Source organism: Psammomys obesus, unplaced genomic scaffold (assembly GCF_907164565.1).
Source record: "Psammomys obesus unplaced genomic scaffold, mPsaObe1.curated_primary_1811, whole genome shotgun sequence".
Classification (NCBI taxonomy): domain Eukaryota; kingdom Metazoa; phylum Chordata; class Mammalia; order Rodentia; family Muridae; genus Psammomys; species Psammomys obesus.
This window is the reverse complement of record NW_026592118.1, coordinates 28,397,100-28,421,223: the sequence shown is the minus strand read 5'-3', so window position 1 is coordinate 28,421,223 and position 24,124 is coordinate 28,397,100. Positions and strand designations below refer to the sequence as shown.

At 41.4% G+C, this 24,124-nt stretch overlaps 1 protein-coding gene across 4 annotated transcripts in view; it reads right to left on the bottom strand.

The window, feature by feature from the left end:
• The window catches only part of Cdk14 (cyclin dependent kinase 14), a 529,514-nt gene that overhangs the window by 188,573 nt on the left and 316,817 nt on the right, over positions 1-24,124 (bottom strand). For all 4 annotated transcript variants that reach the window (XM_055612730.1, XM_055612732.1, XM_055612733.1 and 1 more), the window contains 2 exons: positions 18,141-18,261; positions 1,255-1,348 (listed from right to left, as the gene is read on the bottom strand). In XM_055612730.1, the coding sequence (XP_055468705.1) occupies positions 1,255-1,348; positions 18,141-18,261 (215 nt within the window). The remainder of the gene's footprint in view (positions 1-1,254; positions 1,349-18,140; positions 18,262-24,124) is intronic.

The window sequence follows — 24,124 nt, the reverse complement described above, 5'->3', positions numbered from 1 at the left end:
TTCTGTCATTAAAAATGATGACATGTTTCAGAATTTTCTCCAGTGAAAGGTGTTTGTTACATGTTATTAAATGAAAATAGAAGCTACACGATAGTAGACAAGACAACCCTTCCTAACTATGTCCTAGGCATTTAAGAAACACTTTCATTTGAAGTCGATGGTTCCCCCGAGGGAGAAGCATATTGTTCACATTCCTCTCTCATCCATGGAGAATAACCTCAGACAGTGAGCTGGGCCTTGTCCAAAGTCACCAAGGTAAAACAAGACAGAAGAGTAGAGACACAGACAAGTTAGAGACACAGACAAGTTTTTGCCGAAACCCAAGATATGTCTTTAGTTTTTGAAGAAATTTAAAATTATATAAAGGTTGCAAAGATACCCGTGAGAGTTCCTGCGCACCCTTCAGTCAGCCTCTCATGTTAAATTTCTACCCAGCTTTATCTCTATGCCACAAATAAACACCCACACTGTATATGGGCATTCACTAACCCCTATGCTTCCTGTGGATCTCACTAGTTTTTCTCTATCGAGTCATGATGATGCGGGGTCCATCCACGCAACCATATCACTCTGAGCAGTCACATCCTCCCAGTTTCCTCACTGGATTATGACAGTTTTTCAGGCTTCCCTTGCTTTTGATGACATTGGCAAGTTTTGAAGAGTCTGAGTCAGGGATCTTGTAAACTGTCTTGCATTTTTGGTTTCATGTCATAGTTAGAGTGGACTTATGATCTAAGGAAGAAGATGATGGAGGTGAGGCACCATTTTCCTCATATCTCATGGGAACATGCCATCATGTTCCTTCTAATAGAGGACAGCAGTCGTGAAGACCTGGCTGAGGCAAGTTTTGCCGGCTTGTCTCCTCTGGGAGGTCACCATGCCCTCCTCCCCTACCATTCTCCACAGTGGATGCTACAGAAGGCAGCAATCGAAGGCTGCGGTCCACGCATGGAGGAGGGCGGTGCGCAGCTCACCTCCGCCTTCTTGGAAGATGGAACCATTATGCCTCCATGTTCACGGAAGCCCATTAGTCTACAGTATGTCTCTCATCTCACTCATTCTTACCCTTTCATCATTTTATCCCCATGTAACAGTTTAAAAGGACGCTAGTCAATTAATCCCCTGCTTCTTAAAGGCAGAACTAAATGTGACAGGGGGCAAACATGTTTCAGCATATTTCCGGCAGTGCAGCAAGTCACTAAGTAACTAATTAGAAACACGTTCTTCTGAGAAGCGCTTTGTGCAGAAACTTACCAGAAATATTCGTTCGAGTTGATCCTGAATGTCTTTCATTCCTGGAAACGCTGCAACTCCTTGGATCATCTCAACAAAGATACAGCCAACTCCCCTGAAGAGAGAAGAATCTTTATGAAAACTTCTATGATTCTGCTTAGAAAACTGAATCAGAGACTAGAATGTCCTCGTACCAGGGATGAGGCGATGAACAAATAATGCTTTCCATGATCAATCACAGCTGGGGGGCACACCTAGACCTACACTCTGTACCCCACTTTTTCTGTTGCCTTGGAAGGACTCTAAACACGTGCAGCCATGTTGGCTCTGAGAACGACGGAAACCAACCAAGCATCAGGCTTCAGTGGTTTCTTATACTGCAAGTGAGAAAGTCCTTGGCTTGACACAGGAAAAGTGTCTGCGGTCCTGTTTCAACACCCTTCCCAGCTACATTTCACAAACTCACAACGGACTGTACTTTTAACTGCCAGGGCTTCTCAGTGTGCTCCCGGATCAGGCTCACCCAAGAAACTTTTAAAAACCACAAATGCTCTGACCACAAACCCTGAAGCTTCTGCCCAGGCCTGAGCTGCTGAGATGGTTCAGGGCAGCTGAGTACGGAATTGCTGAGCCAGATTCATCCCTGACAAAGCAAAAATGCTCACGTTGCCTCACTACCCAGAACAGCTTCCCTTCATGTATTTGCCCTTGAGCTCTAAATACAATTCAGCCCCTAATCCTATGTCACTGTCCTCTCCTCCGGGAAGCCTTCCCTGCATTTTCTAGCAGACAAGATAGTCTGTCTCCCCGCCCCCCACCAGCCCACCGTGAGCTTACTGGTTATGTCCTTTCTCAATGCAACAACCATCATCCAACGAGCTCAACCTTGCCACTTACCTGAGGTGCCATGCTAACAGTACCTATTTACAGTACAGGCAAACAGCGAGTCAAATACTTGTGCTGAGATTTGGGAGGACAAGGCATTTGAAATAGGACGGCAGGGTTGAACCAGGGAAGCCACACTAATGGCAAAGAACGCGTACAGAGCTCCCATTCCTCCTAATGAAAACCTCTGACCCGCTCTGGTTCCTGCCTGCAGGAGACGAGGCCCTGCAGGCAGCTTAGCAAAAAAAAAATTTTTTTAGCTCTATTTTTGAACCATTCTCTATCGTTTTTAATGTCTCTACCTTGAACATGTTCGAGTTTCCTGATTGACAATACCAGGCCATTTCTTCAAACGCTGCATTTACCTCAATCTAGGGCAAGCAAACCAATTGTATCGTTAACTTATGTCAGAATCCCATGGGGTAAAAGGCAAGCGACCTACTTCTCTGCAGCTGTTCCAGTTGTTATCACAGTTGTGATCAACACTGTTTTGAATTAAAGCCATACATTACTGAGAATGCTTTTCTCACAATGCAAGCCACATAACTTCTACTTAAACACACACGTAAGGGTTTATGTGCCAAAGTGACTGCACGAATCCCGTGTTACATCATAAACACGATTGCACTCGGGGAATGAGAGCCAGTTTCATATCATTATAGACAGATGAAGTTCAGATGTCTGACTCCATCGACTTAAAATGCTAGTATGGTGGTTTTCCATGGTTTTCTGCCAAGAATTCCCCCCCTCCCCCGAGAATACTGACGTGAGTTTCCACGGTCATCTTATTTAGTTCACATTAAACATGTGGATTTGGAATACCCACACTTTCTTGTTCGTACACAAAAATAACTTCTATTTTCTGCCTTCTGTCTTTTCCCTTGCCCCTTTACCCTGCATCTCTAACTGTGAATCCGACCACTTCCTATGTGTGCAGCGTTGAGCCGCTTGGTGGGATGGGAGGTGTGTGGGGGTAACAATTACATTGTTGGAACTGCCTACGGAATTTCTTGTGCAGCTACTTTCCTTAATTTACATCATCTCCAAAATATGGTACTTAGAAGATAGACCTACACTACAGTTCTGTTCAGTTAGAGCAAAACGGTACAGTTACTCTGTAGTATTTGAATGTTTGGCTGGCTGAGAGATTGGACTTCCGTTCCTAATGGATGTTTCCTGTGATGTCATCTTTCTCAAAGGCATTTAGTGAATGCCTTTGAGTGAAGCTGAAAGAATTATACCTAGTGATCATATAGAAACTATAATGCACGAGAAAATAAAATATAGACTTATATAATGTATTAGTATTATTAATACAGAAGATTTCTTTTATACTGGAACTGCCAAGCAGCAATAAATGTCCTTTAGTTTCACATGAAAAAAACCACTCCATCTGCCTCCCCTTTCTCCCTGCCATTAGTTCTGTGCCCCTTCAACAGGCAAAGGAAGTTGATAGCGCTGAGTGGTTTGCTGAGCGCGAACCCACCTCCTTCCGCACCTACTGCACTTAAACGGTGTTGTTCCTGGGGCGGTGTCTCCCTTGTGACTCCGCTTCCTAATTTGAATGATTACATAAGGACTGCTTACTGGGTCTAAGTTCTCCATCGAGAATAAGATGGGCAGGGCTGCGGAGATGGCCCACGGTGTTTGCTCTGCATGCACGAGGACCTGAGTTCAAATTCCCAGCTCACACACAAACTTGAGCATGGCCGTGCATTCCTGCTCATTACAGGTCAAATACAATTTAAGGGCCATTGACAGCTTTAGGACAATTATGTCATATTTCCATACACACCAGCACAGAAATTTGAGTACAGCCTATGGCTCTATGGCAAGACATAGACAGCATCTGAGGACACGCTGCATTCAGTGTTGGAGCCTAGGGGAGGCTCAGAGACCTGGAGGCTAGAAGGGCTTGGGAGTTTCAGCCTGGCAGATGATGGGATAAGGAAACAAGATGGGGGGGGGCATTCGAGGAAGAGGAAGCAGAATCTAGTAAGCGGGGAATCTTGAGAGAGTCAAGTGCCGCTGATATGGCCCCACGTGAAAAAGTGGAAGAAAGGGTAAAACAGCCAGAGATCGTATTTATTTCTCTGACGTTTTTGTTTCACTCCTCAGCTAGAAACTGCATACCCTCTTTCATCGAATACTCAGGGCCATATTTGATTTCAAGCATAATAAAATTGTCATCTCTAAAAAGGAAGGTACTTATGCATTATTATTCCTCTAGTTTACATTAATCTAAATTTGATACTAGCTGAAACTCTAAAAAAAAAAAAAAAAACCTAAAACATTGTTTTCCTTCACTAAATTTCAAATCAAGTATTTGGTTCAACCTCGGTAAACAATGCAGAAAGACTTTCATGTTGACTAGGATGGCCTAATACAGAACTGAAAAAGTTACACATTTTATTTCTAATTTCATCTGTTAGCAAGTCTGGGTATTCCGCACATGAGAGACCTTTAAACAAGATGTGAAGATTTCAGTCTCACGTGGCTGTGTTGACGTGCTGAGTCCAGGAGGGACCGTGACCCAGCAAAGCCTGTGCATTCTATGTGCTGAAGTCTCAGGGACCCACGGAGCTGCCAGTCATGGCAGGGAGAAGCTGCCCCTTTGCACACAGGCTTCTCCAGTGGCAAGCTGCAGGAGGTCTCCAGTACACTCCAGAGAACTTTCACAGCCTTCTAGAACCACCTGCAACTTCAAAACCTCTTTGAAGAGGACTACAAGACCCTGGCAAACTGCTCTTCACAGGAGGCAAGCAGATGAACAGTCCCACAACCAAGCGCAACTTCATTATCTTGCCTTTCCCCCTTTCAACATTATAACATTATGTTGCCACCAGAAATTCGCCCTTAGCGCTGCGTCCATCCAAAAGAGCCACGGGAAGCCATTTCTCTGTCCAATGTGTATGCTGGTCCTGCAAGGTCCTCAAGGAAACTGGATTCTGACTTCCTGAGTGCAGGTTTGGGGCCCGGGAATGTAATAAGCTCCTAAGTTATGCTGAGGTGGCTGTTCTCCAAGTCAGACGCTGAAAAGCAAGAATCTAGAAGAATCTATGTAAGTCTGCTTTGAAAGCAGTTTGGGTGCCTCAGATAAATCCCATGAACATGTATCATAAGCTATGGTGGAAGAAACAATAATGAAACAATGGACTAGTAAATTAAATTAGGTTAAAACACAATCTAAATTCGACACTAACTCAGAAAGCTTCCTCGTTAATTAACCTAGCAGGTAATTTTATTTGGCTATGGTTCACTGAAATACACCATCATCTAATGAAAGTTGGAGCTATTTTGTATACCAAAGTGGCCATATATTTATCCCACTTTTCTCTGAAGAAATGTATCTACTTGCAAAACAAACCAACTTTTGTTGTCTATAAGATTAGCTTGTAGAAGACAAAAAAAAAAAAAAAAAGAAATCAACTTATATTTATTATAGCCTGAATATATTTCTTATACAGAACAGATATGATCTTTTCATTCTGGCATTCTGGCATTCAACTGTTGAAAAGTGAAAGATTAAAAAATTACGCCTCACCATGCCCTTGGTGGGTACTGGAGGGACTGAATTGATTAAAGTGTCACTCACCATTGACTGTGGTTAGTGCTTCATTAGGCACCGGTAGGCACAATATATCTTTGTCAAATACTTCTATGGAGGACTTAGCTCGCAAGCCATGAGAAAAACAAAACAAAACAAAACAAAAACAAAACAGAGCCCTAGACTGTGAGGAAAATCCCTGTTTAGAAAACACTCAATTCCACAAAATTAAGCTGTAGCAGAAAGGGCAACTTGGAACTACATTTCTGAACTATTTAACAAAATTCTGTCTCCAACAAGATGTATGTACATATTAAATGAATCAGAATAAAAATCAAGCAAAAGCAAAGGATGGGATCTGGAATTGAGTTCTGGGGTGGACACCTCTGCAGATAGGAGCAATATACAAAAGCAAGGACCACTCAACACCTAATTATGTGTTCCATATGTTCCAATGATAATTTCTGTCATATTCACTCAATAAGAAAACAATTTTTTTTTCTTGTTTCTTCTCAGTTTTCTGTTTAGCATCTCTAAGGTCCCTAGTCATAAAACCAGGAATCATCCAAAAACCTTAGCTTTCATGGGATATGGCCAAGCTGTCAGTTGTCATAGCCTAACCATTCTAAACTCTAGACACTTGCTCTTCTCTCTCTGCCCTCCTTTTCCCCCTCCCTGCTATTGGGATAGAGCTCTGACATCTTTATCCACAAGTGCCAGCCTTTCCTGTCCTAGTGATACCTTCTTCCAGGAATGCACCTAGCATTGCCAACTTAGAAGGATGGAGTGTTGGCTAGATTTATGTTAATTTGACCCAACCTAGAGTTATCTGCAAGGAGGAAAGCTCAATTGAGAAAATGCCTCCATAAGATCTGGCTGCAGGGCCTTTTCTTAATTAGTGATTTACAGGGAAGGAACCAGCTCATTATGGGTGGTACCATTGTGGGCCTGTAGTCCCATGTTCTATAAGAAAGCAGGCTGAGCAAACCATGAGGAGCAAAATGGTAGGAAGCACCCATCCACGGTACCTGCATCAGCTCCTGCTTGAAGGTTCCTGTCATGTTTAGGTTCCTGTCCTGACTTCCTTAGATGATGATATGAAAGTGTAAGCCAAATAAACCCTTTCCTTCCCAGCTTGCTTTCTGGTCATCTTTCATCTTAGCCAATAGTAACCCTAACTAATACTGACAGCTTTTTCAAGTGAGGGCTGGGGAACTTCCCACTGGGCATTTTTGCTTCCACTTCTTATTTATCACTCTCCAGGGATACACTTTAACCCTTTCCCTCAGAGTTTCCACTGCTCTAACTATATTCTTGTGTAATAACACATGATTTTGAATTCAAGTGGACCTTTCTCATCCCTGTGACCAGCACAGTGACTAGTGCAAATATTCAGAAAATGTCTTTAATAATGATGAAATTTAATGATGTAAAAGAGTCTGAGGAGTGTGCACATGAGTTAGTCAGAGGACATGTCTAATTGATAATTAATCTTACTACATAGGAAAAAAATTAAATATTATTTTTTCCCAAAATACCTCCACTCTAACTCTGTTTATAAGATGCCACAAAGAAGCTCCAGTAGTTGCCATAGAGACCGCTTGTTTAGCAGTGAAAATTACTTAAATGCTAAAACTACCAGGCAGCTTTGCCTCTCCTCAGTGGATGAGGAGGAGCTCAGTCTTGAGGCAACTTGATGTGCTGGGGTGGGCTGAGGGGGCTAGGGGAGAGTGGATAGGAGGAAAAGAGTGGGAAGGAAGGGACCAAGAGGAGAGGAGGGAGGAGGCTACCGCTGGGATGTAAAGTAAATATATGAATTAAAAATTAAAAAATAACTTTAGCTGTGCCTGAAACAATTTTTTCTTGCAATTTTTTTATTAATTATACTTTATTCACTTTGTATCCCCCCTGTAGCTTCCGCCCTCCCCCTTCTCCACCCATGCCCCTCCCCAAGTCCACTGATAGGGGAGGTCTTTCTCTCCTTCCTTCTAATCCTATCAGTCTATCAGGTCTCAACAGGAGTGGCTGCATTGTCTTCCTCTGTGGTCTGGTAAGGCTGTTACCCCTAAGGGTTGGTGATCAAAGAGCAGGCCAATCAGTTCATGTCAGAGACAGTCCCTGTTCCTATTACTATGGAACCCACTTGGACACTGAACTGCTCTGGGCTACATCTGTGCATGGGTCCTAGGTTATCTCTATGCATGGTCCTTGGTTGGAGTATCAGTCTCAGAAAAAACCCCTGTGCCCAGATTTTTTGGTTCTGTTGCTCTCTTTGTGGCATTCCTGTCCCCTCCAGGTCTTTTTATCTTCCTCTTCTTTCATAAGATTCCCTGCAATATGCCCAAAGTTTGGCTATGAGTCTCAGTATCTGCTTTGATACCCTGCAGGGTAGAGCCTTTCAGAGGCCCTCTGTGGTAGACTCCTGTCCTGTTTCCTGTTTTCTCCTTCTTCTGATGTCCATCCTCTTTGCCTTTCTGAACAGGGATTGAGCATCTTAGCCAGAGCCCTCCTTCTTGTTTAGCTCCTTTAGACAGATTTAATATGTTTATCCTATATTATATGACTAATATCCACTTATATGTGAGTATATACCACCTGTGTCTTTCTGCTTCTGGGATAGCTCACTCAGAATGATCTTTTCCAGTTCTCACCATTTGCATGCATGTTTCATGACTTCCTTGTTTTTAACTTATAAAGGAATTGTATTTTGTAAGCACACATCCAGTTTCAGTGCCAGGTTTGGAAGCTTCACTCCTAAGCCCCGGGTGGATGATCACTTCCTTATACTATGCTGCCACCCGCAACTAGATCAGTATGTCTTGATTAGGTCACCACTATGAGACAAAAAAACAGATATTAAGATGCTAATTCTGTTTTTTACCCAGGTGACAACAGGTTGGCTGGATAAAAATAGAGCTGAAATCAAGTGTTCAGAATTAGAAGTTTTGGCAGAGTAAAACAATCAGCCAAGAGAACAAATGTCTACCACCACGATGAGTTACCCTCGGCATTCGACAGCTACTGTTCTTTAAACATGTCTTAATATTTGAAGAAGATGGGTGTGGATAATGCTTACCCAAACAGATTACTGGGAACTTTCTGGTTGCTGATAACCTGTACCAGGTACAGTGGGTGGAAAAGAGAAAAGAGAAAACACCCCCATCAGAGCCTACTCTGAGGAAATCAAAATAGAATATGCAGAACATTACATTAAACAGCGTGGGAATATGTGTTGTATTTTAGAACAATTAAAAAAGGAAGTCATTAAAGACACAACCAATGATAGTACTTTTCAAAGGATCGAGCATAAACCAGGCAGAAGAAGAGAAACAAATGATGAAGCCTGAATGTCCTTGATGGCTGCTTCTCTCACAGCAGATGCAGAATAAACGAGCTATTCCTACAGCTTCTCTCAGCAAATGCATTAGCTCCTGTTCAATAAAGCAAAGAATGAGGAGAAAACCCTGTTCATGGGTATCTTAAAGATCCAAGCAAATGACCTATTTAAGCCTCTTTGTTTTCATGAAGCCATATCTACCATATCGTGAAGAGAAGTTATGACTAAAACCTTCATGTAAATTACTGTCCTACAAGGAGAGTTCTGAAGTTCAATGACGTTGCATACTATACCGACATTTAAGTCCATTCATCAAATGGCATGCTTGAGCTTTGATGGACACTGATTATGAGTATTACCATGCTACCACATTAAGGTACATAACAGGGCAGGATGTCTGCTTACATAATTTTTCAGATAATGTATATGCAATATGAAGACAAGAACTTTTCACGACAGAGTGTCATGGCTTACTTTTTGGAAAAAGCGGTGAACTTTTTGGAGCATTGTCAGATACCTGCCCTGGGTGTTGCTTAAGGGCAGGATCAGTTCCTCTTCACTCCAGAATATCCTGTAAAGTGTCATTCAGAATGAATGCAGGGATGACTGAGCAAATGAATGACTAGATTCGCTGCATGTATGAGGGGCTCATCATGGGAATGGGGTCACCCTGGGATTCCAGAGACAGTTTTGTCTTTTGTGTTCTGTTTTGTTTCTGTGCCACCATCAAACAGTATGGGAAACATAACCAAACAACTCTGGATGGGGGCCGGGGGGTTCAAAATCATCTTAAAACAACACTAAAATTATAAATTGATTTCACAGTGTCACTTAGACCCTGAAGAAGCTTCTAAGTTAAACATGTTAAATGAAACATGACAAATAAATGCAAGTTTATATAGTTGCTATAATAAAGTTTTAATCTGTTGAATTTTCATTAGCTTATACATATATTCAATTTCTAAAAGCAAATATGGTAAAAGCTAGGAATAAAGGCAGAACTGTTTGAACTATCAATCAGAAAGAATGATAAAAAGCCTTTCCAGGCTCTGTAGAAAATGTAATTAGATAAGTATCTCACTCAAAGACTCTCTCATCTCACATGGGAATACAGAGAAATACAAAAGCGACATGGCCAAGACGAATTACCCTCAGGCACCCCAGAAGACAGTACTCAGATTCTGCCTTTAGTAATTCCTACCTGCCTGCCACTGACATGGCGTTCCAAAGAGCAAGCTGCTTCCTGGCCACTGATGGGTTATTTTCGCTAGCTATGCTTTAATTTTTTAAACGGTTGCTTTGGGGTTGCAGACAGGACTCGGTGGTTAGGAACAGTTGGTATTTGTGCAGAGGACACAGGTTAGAGACCCTAAACCCAAACGGCAGTCCATAATCATCTGTTAACTCCAGCTTCCAGAAATCTGACGATCCTTCAACCTAGCAGGCATACATGTGGCACATGTATGGGTATGGAGGCAAACACTTGTACACATAAGAAATAAATCTTCCAAAATTATCGCACTATTCTCTTTATTCTTCTGATGACATTGCTTAGCAGTAATAATCAAGGGAAGTGACACACAAAGAGAAAAAAATAAAAGAAATGGTAAGAATCTAAGCTTAATAACTGTCTGCTGTAGCATCTAAAATAGAAAAAATATATGCTGATACATTTAACTTTTATACAACAGAATATCTGTAAAGAAAATGTGATTCTTAGATTATATCTTATACAAGTATACAGTATCCGTCCACCGTTGAGCAGGAACACAGCGCAGTCTCTCTACTGAGCACTGCCGTGGACGGTATTCACGGAGCATGCTAGTTTCTGTTCAATCTCATGTCCATTTCCACCCAATTATGTCATTCCCGTATCTACAGGCCAAAACATTCCATCTCTTTAGCTTGACTGACCTAGAAATTTCCTATTGGGCAAGATATTTCTTGAATATCTTGCTAATTAATTTTTCTCTTTGAGACAAAGTCTCAAGTAGTACAGGCTGGCCTTCAGCTCCCTCTGTATCAGAGCTTCTGAGTCTCCTGTCTCAACACCACAAGCCCGGGCACAGCAGGCCTACACTACCACACCTGTGTTTGCGTGGCGTGGGGAATCAGGTTCAGGTCTCTACCAGTGAAGCTACTTCCCTGGCAAGTTCTGCTTGTTTAAACGACGAATTCATACTGGATTCATACAGGGTATAGACCCAAAGGTCTACCTTCTTCAACACCTTCTTTATATTCACAGGAAATATTTCTCTTTTTAAAAACTGTGAATTCACATTTTATCTCCTTTCATAGCTGGCTAATCTGAAATCAAAATGCGGTTTTCTTGTAAAGTTTGCTCTCCTGTATCATATTATATAAAGTTATTTTCATCTCACTAAAAATTGGGTAGTAAGGAGTATCTGTTCCCACCATCACACCTCGAGGCTGCCAGTTACAGAGGTCCTGCCACAGCCATGGTTCACTGGCTCCCACCGGGGCCACCTCAACCATGGGCGAGGACTCAAGCAGCCAGCTCATCGCTCTTCATAATTAAAGCTATGAGCATTGAATTTCCAACAAAGGAATAGCATACGGTGAAATGTACAGTGCTTTCTTCAAGGAAACCAATGTAACTAATTAGAAAAAAAACGCAATTAATCCAAATTAAAACACACACACACACACACACACACACACACACACACACACACACACGAAGGCAACCCGAGTGAGAGATAGCCTGTTTTCAGATGTGCACGTAGGTGTAGAGATCCTCACAACTGAGACAAGACTAAGAACGAGGAGACACAGGCCCTGAACATGGTGAAGATGGATCTGACAGCTGGAAATGAGGCTGCAGGATGAGAATTTTGTAGAAAGAGTAAGTGCCCCATCAGCTTCTTCTCACCGGCACCCCACCCCTTTTCCAACATACCAGCAGGAAAAAAAATTAAACTTAATCAAAACAGCTTCAAAGTGATGTAAAACTTGCAGCAGGAGCCAGGGAGGTCCGGGAGGAACCAAGAGAAATCTAATGAAAAGTGTGTGAACTGGTCTGTGAGCTCACCAGGTCCTGTCTTCGACCTGATCGCAGGACAGTATCTACCAGTTCTCAGCTTCTGAAGAATCAAAGATATGACTATGATGCTGATTTTGGAGGGTTTCCTGCAGAAGAGGCCAGTCCCATGCCCACACACTACTGTATTAGCAACTGTTCTCAGTACTATGACCCGTCCTGGACAAGAAGTACCCTCAGTAAGGAAAAGCATTGCCATCCACCTCAACGAGGAAGGCACACCTGCAGAAAGAGCTCTCCACCTTGCCTCTTCTGCTCAGAGAACCCAGGCTTTCTTTTTGTTATTTTTTTATTATAAGGAGAACCCCACCTGAAGGGATGGCACCACCCATATTCAGGGTAGGTTTTCCCTCCTCAGTTAAACTTCTCTGGAAATGCCCTCAAAGGCATGCCCAGAGGTGTGTCTGTTGGGTGACCCCAAAACCTAGTCAAATTTACAATGAAGATGAAGCTCCCAGGACATATGAAGAACTGAAGGGTCAGCTGGTTCCTCCATTCATTATAACACATTTACAAAAATAAGCAAAGAGCCAAGGAAGTATCCACTTATCCTCACACTTGAATCAAGTTTCCATTTGAAATCAGAGGAAGAGGAAGCATGATCAATTATATCATATATATAGTGTATAAATTGTACCATCATATAGCATATATTATGATATACATGCTCATATTTCACTTAATTATATACACGTCTGAGATTCGAGCTCACATGGAGTGGCCGTGTGGTTAACACAGATTGTCAACTAGAGAGTATGTACAATCTCCCTGTAGACAAGTCTCTGGCTCCATGAGTGACCGATTATCTAGATGAGTTTAAGTGACATGAGACATTAGGGTGAAAGTCGGCCCTAAGTCTGTGTGGCACCATATCATGGGTTGCATATCTGCACTGGTGTATTTTAAATCATATGGCACAGTTGGATCCTTTTGTTGTCCTTGCGGAATTATTAACTCTCAAAGGTTTTACTGTATGTTGATGAGTTTATATAGTGACTCAAAATTTGGTAGGCCCCAGAATACGTGGATCTTTCTTTGTGGCTGTCCCTAGTTCTTCTGTCTTCTTGCATCCCACGGTCAGCAGCAATAGAAAGTCAGTTGGACCATGCATTGTTTGACCACTGCTTAAGAGCTATTAAAGAGCTGTTGAAGTTGACAATGACTGTTTCATATCTTCCTTGGCTTTATGACTTGGAATAATTAAAAAACACGCAAACAACATTGACAGACGACTCTGTGGTAGCTCAGGAATACAAATCTCATTCTTACTTAGCATTCTTTTAAAAAATGGACTCATGCACGTTAGCAGAGGCGATAACTGAGTAATGACTAGGAGCTGGTAAAATGTATGTCAGCATAAACAGTAGTATCATGAAAATGTATTCAATCTAATGATTCATGTGCTTGTTTTAGTAATTCTTGAATAAAATTATATAATGGAGGATAGTGGAACAAAGCAATCAGGAGAGACAAAACAGGGCACAGGCTCCTGAGTGAGAACCAAAGCCACCCAAAATATCAGAGCTACACAAACATGGATTGAAGTCTAATATAAAGTACTGTGCATTTTAGAGATACATCAGCAGTAAAATAAAACCGGCTTCTTACAAATCATCTGATGAGATGGTACAGAATGTTGGAAAGACAAAGGTGTGCTGAGGAGGTTGCCCTGGAGCCTCTATGTTGGGTATTTATTAACCATATGGCCTTAACTTTATCATTTAGTCTGTGTGAGTATTGTTTACCTCACTGCATAACGGGGACGTAATTTAAAAGCATGGCAGGGCTTAGATACAGTTTACGGCCAACGAGAGTACCTACTGTTACTATTATTAGCATTTAAGTTTTCAAAATAACATAGACCTCACAGAAGAAATTTATGTAAAGGGTAAAGGGTGTAGCAAGGTTCATTTCCAGCTCTTTCTCTTAAAGCAATGGTAAGTAAGCCCAAGTCTTAAGAAATTTTATTGTATAAATTACCGTGGGTCAAGACAGAAAGAGCAGTAAAGATGCGGGCAGAACACGGGATAATGCCAATAAGTAAGGCCATTTAGCATGTGTAATATGGAACAACGCCAAATCACCTTGTGATACTTAATAAATAGGCCATATTCTTTCTAATATATTAAAAATCAATTTTGAATCAGACATTTTCCTATACATTACAACTTGCACCAAACCACCCAGCTGCTCCAATGTTAAATATATTAATTTTAATCTTAAATCAGAGATGTAATAGAGAAGAGGTGATTTAATATGCAATCTCATTATGTTTGACAGGCTTATTTATAAATGATCTGCCCCACGTCCTGACAAGCATAGTTAATATGTTAATTAGCTTTAAAAAAGATGATGATAGGAAGCGCCTGACATACCATCATTCTTTGCAGACTCCCCCTAAAGCACAATGCCTTTGATGAGATAACCATTTATTGACAGCAGATAACTTAGTTATCTGATATAAAGAAATTAATCCTATAAAATAATCCCGGCCATATTCTGCTTTAGAGAATGTGTGCAGCTACGAACACCGCTCTGAGCGTCTAAGACGGGACAGGAAGTTTGTTTCTAACAAATGGCTCCCCAGTAAGAGCTGCACTGAGTCAGTAAGTGAGGCACTCATAGACAAGCTGCCTTCACAGGCGTGCTTCCCCTCACGTGCCCTTCACAGCCCCGGCGGCGGGTCTCTCTGGCTTAGAAGCTTAGCAATGATTTTTCCATGCTTTGACTTTCAAGGAGCTACAGAATCCAACAATTAACAGACCAGATGCTTTACAAGAGGCAATGTTCCGTTTGATTCTGCTGCTTAGCTCTCCATTTTTGAAGGGAAACAAAGGTAGCAAAACTACCTTGATTGAGTTCTCAAGTCGCACCTGCCGTTCGCACAGTGCCATGGTGCTGGAGACCTACAGGAGAAGCTCCTAACAGTGCCAGCTCTGATTTCTATCACACGCTGACAGTGTTATTGCATATGTGTCTTCATTAATATTTTCACTGCCTGCGGCTATTTAATACTATGTAGGGATCATCAGTTTTTAGTTACTGCCCTGCAGCCCCAGGACAGTAAATGAACTGTAAAAATAGCCTGAACCTCCTGCCACCTGCCTCCTCCCTGCTGTCCCTGGGTTAATATTTGTATTTCTTTCTGGTGCAGCTGAGCCTTGACTCAATTAATATCCAATTTCCAGGTGTCTGAATATCCCGCACGGATGCCATTGATTATGCAAAAATCAGTGTCCTGTGAACATCCCTCTCAAGGGAAAGACACATGCATTCCTACCTGACTTATAGCAAAATAGCACAACAGCGTTTAGAAAATTGCTTGGAATGACATCAGATTGAGAATGGCAGGCATGGCCTAGACATCCTTGGATTTTTTTAGGGCTTGGAAGTGAACTGAAAATAAGCATGGGAAGCTGCTCAAACCTGACACAGATGCTGATTGTTTCTGACAATGAATAGTCTTGGCATGGGAACAATAGGGTATTTGGGGTCTACTCTTTCTATCAGTTTTCCCCCTTTCTCTTAACCAACAGGCAGGCTTCTTCATATTCTTCTGTTATGTCTCTGTTCCAAGCAAATTGGCAGCTAGTGCCCAAATTATCTCTCACACACATGGGGTAGGGTCGCAATAGGGAATGAAGTTGGACAGATTAGAAAACAAGCAGTGCATGTCAGAAGCAAACATATTAGCAGGTCGGAGCCCAACCTGAACTTGATACTATAAAGAACATTTTTCCTACCCTACCGTGTGTGTGTGTGTGTGTGTGTGTGTGTGTGTGTGTGTGTGTGTGTGTATGTGTGTGTATTGGTGTATGTGTGAACACGCATGCATACAAATGGAAGCCAGAGGTTAGTTCTGAACGTTGTTTCTCAGGAAGCTTTCTACTTTTTCTACTTTGGCTTGGGGCTCTTCAAGCAGGCTAGGCGGACTGGGCAGTGAGACCCAGAGTTCAGCCTCTCCAGCATATTTCTTGCTGTTCATTGCTTTTAGGGATTGAACTCAGAGCTTCCAATTAAGCAAGAGTTCAAACCTCTTAAACATCACTGTGGTTATATGCTGTACATGCCTGTGGTCATGTGTATGTTTGAGTGCCGGTGCACAAACATGTATCATGCTGATGCCAGGGCTCCATTGCGTCTTTGCTGTCCACCTTAATTTTGAAGACAAGAACTCTCCCTGAACTTGGAAATCACTGATTTGGCTCAGTTGAGCTCCAGTGTCCTGCCTGTCTCCTCACTGCTTGTGCTGGGGTTACATGCGTGTGCCACCGTGCTAAACTTAGATCATCACACTTGCAGGCATCTGATAACTCAGCCAAGTCTCTAGACCCTTATGGAACCTTTTTATTTTTTATTTTTATTTTTTGCCAAAATTGAGCCAGAGGCACAGTAAGAACATCTTCCTAGGTTTAGGAGGGTATATTCTTTACTAAATTGCCAAGCAGCCAAGAAACACTGGCTCCTCATTACAATTATTTCAAAACTACATTCTTAGCTGAACTCGTTGAAAGACTACTAATAATTTCCACATGCAAAAACAAAGAGAAAAATATTGTATAACTCAAGACTGTGATATTTGCTTATAGCCAACTCTCAACTTACAGCAGAAAGTAGCAAGGGTTTAAGATGACAACTAACTCGTATCTGGGTGTGTGCACTGGCCTTTTTCTCCAACCTTCCCCCCTACAACAACTAATGATCTAAGTAGCTATGTTGCCCCTAGGTAGGCCTATCCTTAGGAGAAAATATTAACTTCATAAAGAGTAAATATGCATTAAAAAACCAAAGCCAAGAAGTATGATGAAAAGATGGACCAACGCAGCCACTAAACCATAGGCAGTGATACTTATTCTTGTGATTTTAGAGTATCATTAAAATGTGATTGAATTTATGATAAAGCATATAAATTTATTATAACAGATAGTTGGGTGTTTGATAGGCTGGATTCTTCTACTATGCTATAGAAAGCCAGATGTCTATAACCTACAGTGATAGCTATGTGTACATAAGGTGCCGCAGATAACTTCTGTTGAGCAACAAACCCCACAGCTAGGGTTATCTTAAACACACATTAAGAAAATCCTTGTGTTATCCATTGCAAGGATCCTGATCATTTTCTTAATGTATTGCTATTTTTTTTATATATGAAATAGATCAGGGAGGAAGCTAGGACCCATTCATGCCTAATTTTTAAAATCCAAGATTGCTGAGGGTAGAGCCATGAAGTAACTACAGGAGAGGAAAATAAATAATACATGCTGAAGTTTTATAGGGGCCATAAACATTATATGATCATGTAGCTAAATTCTAAATAGAGCAGCATAATCATCCAGGAATAATTGCTCCTGTTATAAAATAGCCACAAGCTACGTGAATTATTTGACTTCAGACCCAACCGTGAATCTAGAAAAGGAAATGCTATGCTCAACAGCCATGTATGCCTCTCTCCAGAGTGCTAAGAGTAGAGCTCATTCCCATCGATGATTATGTCATGTCAACCGTACATGACTGAAAGTGCAGAGTTGTTTGCTACTGTTAACAAGTGTGCGGCAGACATTCCCCAATCATTTCAATTCACTGAAACGAGCTTTAATAGCTGGCGAACTACTGCATGAAATGATAATGTCCTGAAATCACTCTATAGTTTTAAAAACTCAGGGTATTTCATTTTGGAAAACTGATAACAGTAGCTTTGAACCAAACCAATAACCAGGGCTTTGTAATAAATATAAACGTTTTCTCTATTACTTCTAAGTCTATGGCTCTTTGGAGAGACACATGTCCTCATTATAAAATAAAACCATAAATTACGACCTTACAGAGAAAATTACAGTGCTGACAGTCAGGAAAAAAAAAAAAAACCCTCTGCCCTTGTCCATCAAGAACCCTTAGGAGGCACCATCTGGAGCAGCTCCTGATGGGGTCCCATTCCCAATCAGGTTTCTAAGAGACAAGAGCACTGCCACACACAGGCAACATCCCTGCACCATCAATCCTTGTCCAAACTGTTAGGCATTTGCCTAGACCTCGCCCCGCCCAAGCACTGCACCCAGGGTAGCTAAAGCACTCCTCACCACATGTCAAGGCAGGTGGAGTACTCTGTGGAGCCCAGGAGGACATCCGGAGGTCTGTACCACAAGGTGACCACTTCATTGGAGTACGTGTGGCTGGGGACGGATTTTGCTCTTGCGAGACCTGTGGGCGATAGCAAACATAAAGACTTTAAAGCGGGCATTAAAGGAAGCTGTGCTTTCAATCCAAATGTCGCATTTTCAAAGGCTAGACAACGCTGCTGTAATTCCGATCCATGAATGCAAGGTGAAAGTTAGCGCAAAGTTTGAGGAGAACACACGTAGTCTCTTATGTCTTGAATGCATGCTAATGAGCATCAAGTCCTTCAAACTGCAAACTAGTTCTGTGGATCTGATAAAGTGTCACTAAACAAAGCCACAACTACCTTAGAATCCCCTGGCTGCTCCAAATTTCTGCTGTGCAGAAGCCTAGTAGCTCTGAGAGTTCCAAATCTGTAAGTTATATCAGTAAGGAGTCTTTGGTCAAATAACTTGAAGAAAAGATAGATTAAAGCTAAAGTCTCCCAGCTACAGAACTGATCAGCGTCGCCAATGCTTTACATGTGTGTTGTATACTTTTCTCAAAGAGCTGCGCCAGAAGTCCTTGTGTTGGGCTTGTTTCTCAGAGACATACAAGGGGCTGCACACTGGGGAGGTTTGTCTGAAAACCAGTGAGCTACATAATTACAAAGCGGTGATCAAACTGGCACATATAGATGATGAAAACAGACATCAGACTGCACTGGGGAAAAAAGCAGCAAGACTACTTTAATTGAAAAAGTATATGCAATTTGACCTTATAACCATAAATATTCACACACAGACACAAGACTGGAAAAAACATGTATTTGTATGTCCCCCGTGGTTTCCCTCTGGAATGTGGGATTACCCATTTTTAACAAGATTTATTTGGCTTTTAGTTATGTGTATGGTGGCATACACGCACAGGAGTGTGGGAGCCTGCAGAGACCAGAAGAGGGCGTCAGATCTCCTGGAGCAGGAGTACAAGTGTCTGAGAGCTTCCAGATGTGGTGTTGGCAGCCAGCCCTGGCCCTCTGCAAAGCAATGTGTCCTTACATGCTCTTAACTGCCGGGCCTCCCATCCAGCCCCTCCCCTTCCATAACCTAGTAAGGCTTTCTGAATGCTTTTCACAGATTGTAATAACTAACTAATTCTTTTTGAAAAATAGTGTTACCTTGCAGTGCTAAGAATTGAACATATACCCTCCTTCATGTTAAGAAAGCACAACCAGCATGCGATATCTCCAGCCTAATATTTTTTTTTAAATTTTTTATTAATTACACTTTATTTATTTTGTATCCCCCCATAAGCCCCTCCCTCCTCCCCTGCCGATCCCACCCTCCCTCCCCTTTCTGCATGCATGCCACTCCCCAAGTCCACTGATAGGGGAGGTTCTCCTCTTCTTTCTGATCTTAGTCTATCAGTTCTCATCAAAAGTGGCTGCATTGTCCTCTACTGTGGCCTGGTAAGGCTGCTCCCCCCTCAGGGGGAAGTGATCAACGATCAACGAGCAGGCCAATCAGATTATGTCAGAGGCAGTCCCTCTTCCCATTACTATGTAAACCACTTGGACACTGAACTGCCATGGGCTACACCTGTGCAGGGGTTCCAGGTCATCTCCACGAATAGTCCTTGGTTGGAGTATGATTTTCTGGGAAGTTCCCTGTGTTCAAATTTTCTTGTTCTGTTGCTCTCCTTGTGGAGTTCCCGTCCCCTCCAGCTCTTACTATTTCCCACTTCTTACATAAAATTCCATTCACTCTGCCCATCAGTTGGCCATCAGGCTCAGCATCTGCTTTGACAGTCTATACTGCAGAAGCTTTCAGAGGCCCTCTGTGGCAGGTTTCAAGGTTGTTTCTTGTTTTCTTCTGGCTTTCAGAGGCCCTCTGTAGCAGGTTCTGAGGTTGTTTCCTATTTTCTTTTTCTTCTGATGTCCATCCTCTTTGCCTTTCAGGATGGGGATTGAACATTTTAGTTAGGGTCCTCTCTTTTGCTTAGTTTGTTTAGATGTACAGATTTTAGTGGGTTTATTCTATATTGTATGTTTATATGAGTGAGTATATACCATACGTGTCTTTTTGCTTCTGGGACAACTCACTCAGGATGATCCTTTCCAGGTCCCACCATTTACCTGCAAATTTCATGATTTCCTTATTTTTCATTGCTGAGTAACACTCCATTGTATAGATGTACCACAGTTTCTGCATCCATTCTTCAGTTGAGGGGCATCTGGGTTGTTTCCAGCTTCTGGCTATTACAAATAAAGCTGCTACAAACATGGTTGAGCAAATGTCCTTTTTGTGTACTTGCGCCTCTTTTGGGTATATGCCTAGGAGTGGTATGGCTGGATCTTGAGGAAGCGCTATTCCTAGTCGTCTGAGAAAGCGCCAGATTGATTTCCAGAGTGGTTGTACCAGTTTACATTCCCACCAGCAGTGGAGAAGGGTTCCCCTTTCTCCACAACCTCTCCAGCATGTGTTGTCCCTTGAGTTTTTCATCTTGGCCATTCTGATGGGTGTAAGGTGAAATCTTAGGGTTGTTTTGATTTGCATTTCCCTAATGGCTAATGAGGTTGAGCATTTCTTTAAGTGTTTCTCTGCCATTCGATATTCCTCTACAGAGAATTCTCTCTTTAGCTCTGTTCCCCATTTTTTAAGTGGATTACTTGGTTTATTGCTTTTCAGCTTGTTTAGTTCTTTATATATATTGGATATGAGTCCTCTGTCAGATAAAGGGTTGGTGATCATTCTTTCCCAATCTGTAGGCAGTCGCTTTGTTTTGATGACGGTGTCCTTTGCATTACAGAAGCTTTTCAATTTCATGAGGTCCCATTTATTGATTGTTGCTCTTAGAGCCTGTGCTGTTGGTGTTCTGTTCAGGAAGTTTTCTCCTGTACCAATGAGTTCTAGGGTATTCCCCACTTTTTTTTCTAGCCGATTTAATGTGTCTGGTTTTATGTTGAGGTCTTTGATCCACTTGGACTTCAGTTTTGTGCAGGGTGATAAGTATGGATCTATTTTCATTTTTCTACATGTAGACATCCAATTGGACCAGCACCATTTGTTGAAGATGCTATCTTTTTTCCATTGTATGGTTTTGGCATCTTTGTCAAAAATCAGGTGTCCGTAAGTGTGTGGGTTTATTTCTGGGTCTTCTGTTCGATTCCATTGATCCACCATTCTGTTTCTATGCCAGTACCATGCAGTTTTTATAACTGTTGCTCTATAGTACAGCTTGAGATCAGGGATGGAGATACCTCCAGAAGATCTTTTATTGTAGAGGATTGTTTTAGCAGTTCTTGGTTTCTTGTTATTCCATACGAAGTTGAGAATTTTTCTTTCAAGGTCTGTAAAGAATTGTGTTGGCAATTTGATGGGAATTGCATTAAATCTGTAGATTGCTTTTGGTAAGATGGCCATTTTTACTATGTTAATCCTGCCAAGCCATGAGCATGGGAGATCTTTCCATCTCCTCATACCTTCCTCTAATATTTTTTTAAAGACTTATTTGTTTTGAAAATATTTTAGCCAGGTGTGGAGGTACACAGCTGTAATTCCAGTACTATGGGAGGCAGAGGCAGGTGGATCTCTGTGAGTTTGAGGCCAGCCTAGTCTACAAAGTCAGTCCAGGACAGCCAAGGCTACACAGAGAAACACTGCCTCAAAAAAAAAAGATTTATTTCTATTTTTAATTATGTATGTGTGTGTGTGCTCTCTATGTATATATGTGTGTGCTATGTGCATGCATGTTGAAGCCTGCAAAGGCCACAATAAGGCATTGAATTCCCTCGAGTGGGAGTCGGAGGCAGTTGTGAGCTGCCTGACTTTGGGGCTAACATGTTAAGAAAGGCCTTTGGTCTTCTGTAGTATTCAAATCCACTGAGCCATCTTCTCAACACTTCTAATTCTTCTAACAGTCATACATTTCACAATGTTGATTTTGAAAGTAAAACAAGTAACAGATCACTGTCTAATTGTCATTAATGACAAATGCAGTAAAGACCTGGAATGCTCCCTTGTGGTGCATTTGTTAAAGACCAGTTCAATGGCCACAGTGCTACTGGGAGTTGATGGACAATTCTGAGAGACGGGGTCTAGAAGAAGGAAGTTGGTTTATGGGTTTACGGGTTTACGGGGGGCATACTTTCTTTGCTCCCCAACAGCTACAAGGCAAGTAGCTTTGATCCACCATGGGCTTTTCCTGTGATAGTTTGCCTCACCATAAGTCCCAAAATAACCAACCCCTTATCAACTGAAACTTCCAAGACTATGTCAACAGCACAGTACAAAGGATTGTTTATCAGTATCATACTAAAAGTGTCACGTCATACAAAGTTTTTTGCTGTGAACCTACTTTAACATATTCATTTCAATGATCTATTAAAATTATCAGTAATGTTTAGGAACACAAACTTCTTCCCGTTTGTTAGCCATGGCTGTTAATTTTCTGGATTATGTGTAAAGACAACTTGTAAGACTAAGAATTGCTAATTAACTCAATTATCATTATAGTCCATCATTCTACAGTGCAGTTTTTACAATAAGGTGTTGATAAACTGAGTTGGTTAATGTTTATACATATTCTACACAAAAATGTACAGAAACAAGAAACATACAAATATATTCTATTTCCTACACCTACTATTATGCACATAAATACAGCTATTTCCAATCACAGCTTCCATGTAACACATTCTTTACTCTGTGGGGTTTAATCCTACCTCAATTCAGACAAAACTGTACTGTAAACTGTACTGTAGGAGTGTGTGCAGGCTTTGGCAATCCTATCAAAGCTCTGGTCCTTAATGACTACATTTTCATACAGAAACCAAAGAGCTAAGTTCAGGTCTGGAAATCAGTTCTGACTCGTCCATATGTGGTTGTCAAGTCAAATGGGATGCCATCCGTGCTGGATGTTCTTGCTTTTCCTCAGGCCTTGTTGTCAGGCAGCTCAGACAGAGACAGGAGAATGGAAAACAAGAGATTTTTCTTTGACAGTTCAGACAATCAGCCTAGTTATTAAATAGAAAGTGATAGCCAAAGATGAGAGGAAAATAAAACCCCAGGATCCCCTAAAAATAATGTAAATTAAAACCTTTATAAATGATTGCAGACCAAACATGAGTTGTGTAGTTGGTTAAGTTATTTGTGGAAAACACAAACAGAAGTTCCTAGTCTACATAGTTTTCTCCCTTCTCACATACTTTGGTCAAAGAAAGTCACCCCTTCATTCAGCTGGGCTACACTGGTTCCCAAAGGAGCAATGAGAATGAATTTTAAAAGTTTTATTAAAGAGTTTTTTAAAAGAGGCTTTGCATATAGAAATGTCATATAGAAAATAAGGATATTTTATTTCAGGAAACAGTTTCTCTAGCACTTGAGAAAAAGCTGTCTCATCACCTTACTTGAATAGAGTCAGTCGTTAGTTTTGAAGGTACACCATACATCCATGAACAAAGGTGTTCACTCTAAAAAAATATTTACATTCACTTAATAAAAATATAAACCTTAGTACTTTCAGAAAAGACCAACTTATTTAAACAATGGTCTATTTAAAAAAAGAAAAAGAATACCTTAAAATGTGATATTCCAATGCCATGTCCCCCAAATCTTTTTGGTAACAACAACTCTATGTGTCTGTGAGGTTCATAAATCAAAACCTGCTTACTCATGCAAAATTTATTAAACTGCATCTTTCAGCTGAAGGAAAACTGTAGGACAGGATTAATTAGCACAGCATGTGTGAAAGCTCTCTCTCTGTTCCCTGTCAGTTGCTATGGTTACACTACAGGAAGAGAGCTACACTACCTTTTAAAAAACATGAAGTTCATGGGTGATTATCAAAACTTATATTAATGTTTAGTCTGAATTGAAAGTTGAAAAGAAAAGAGAGTTGCAAACCAGGTGAGGGCAGCTTGCCTGCACGGCGTGGCCGGGCTGAGTTTACACACCTGGACTGGGGGCGG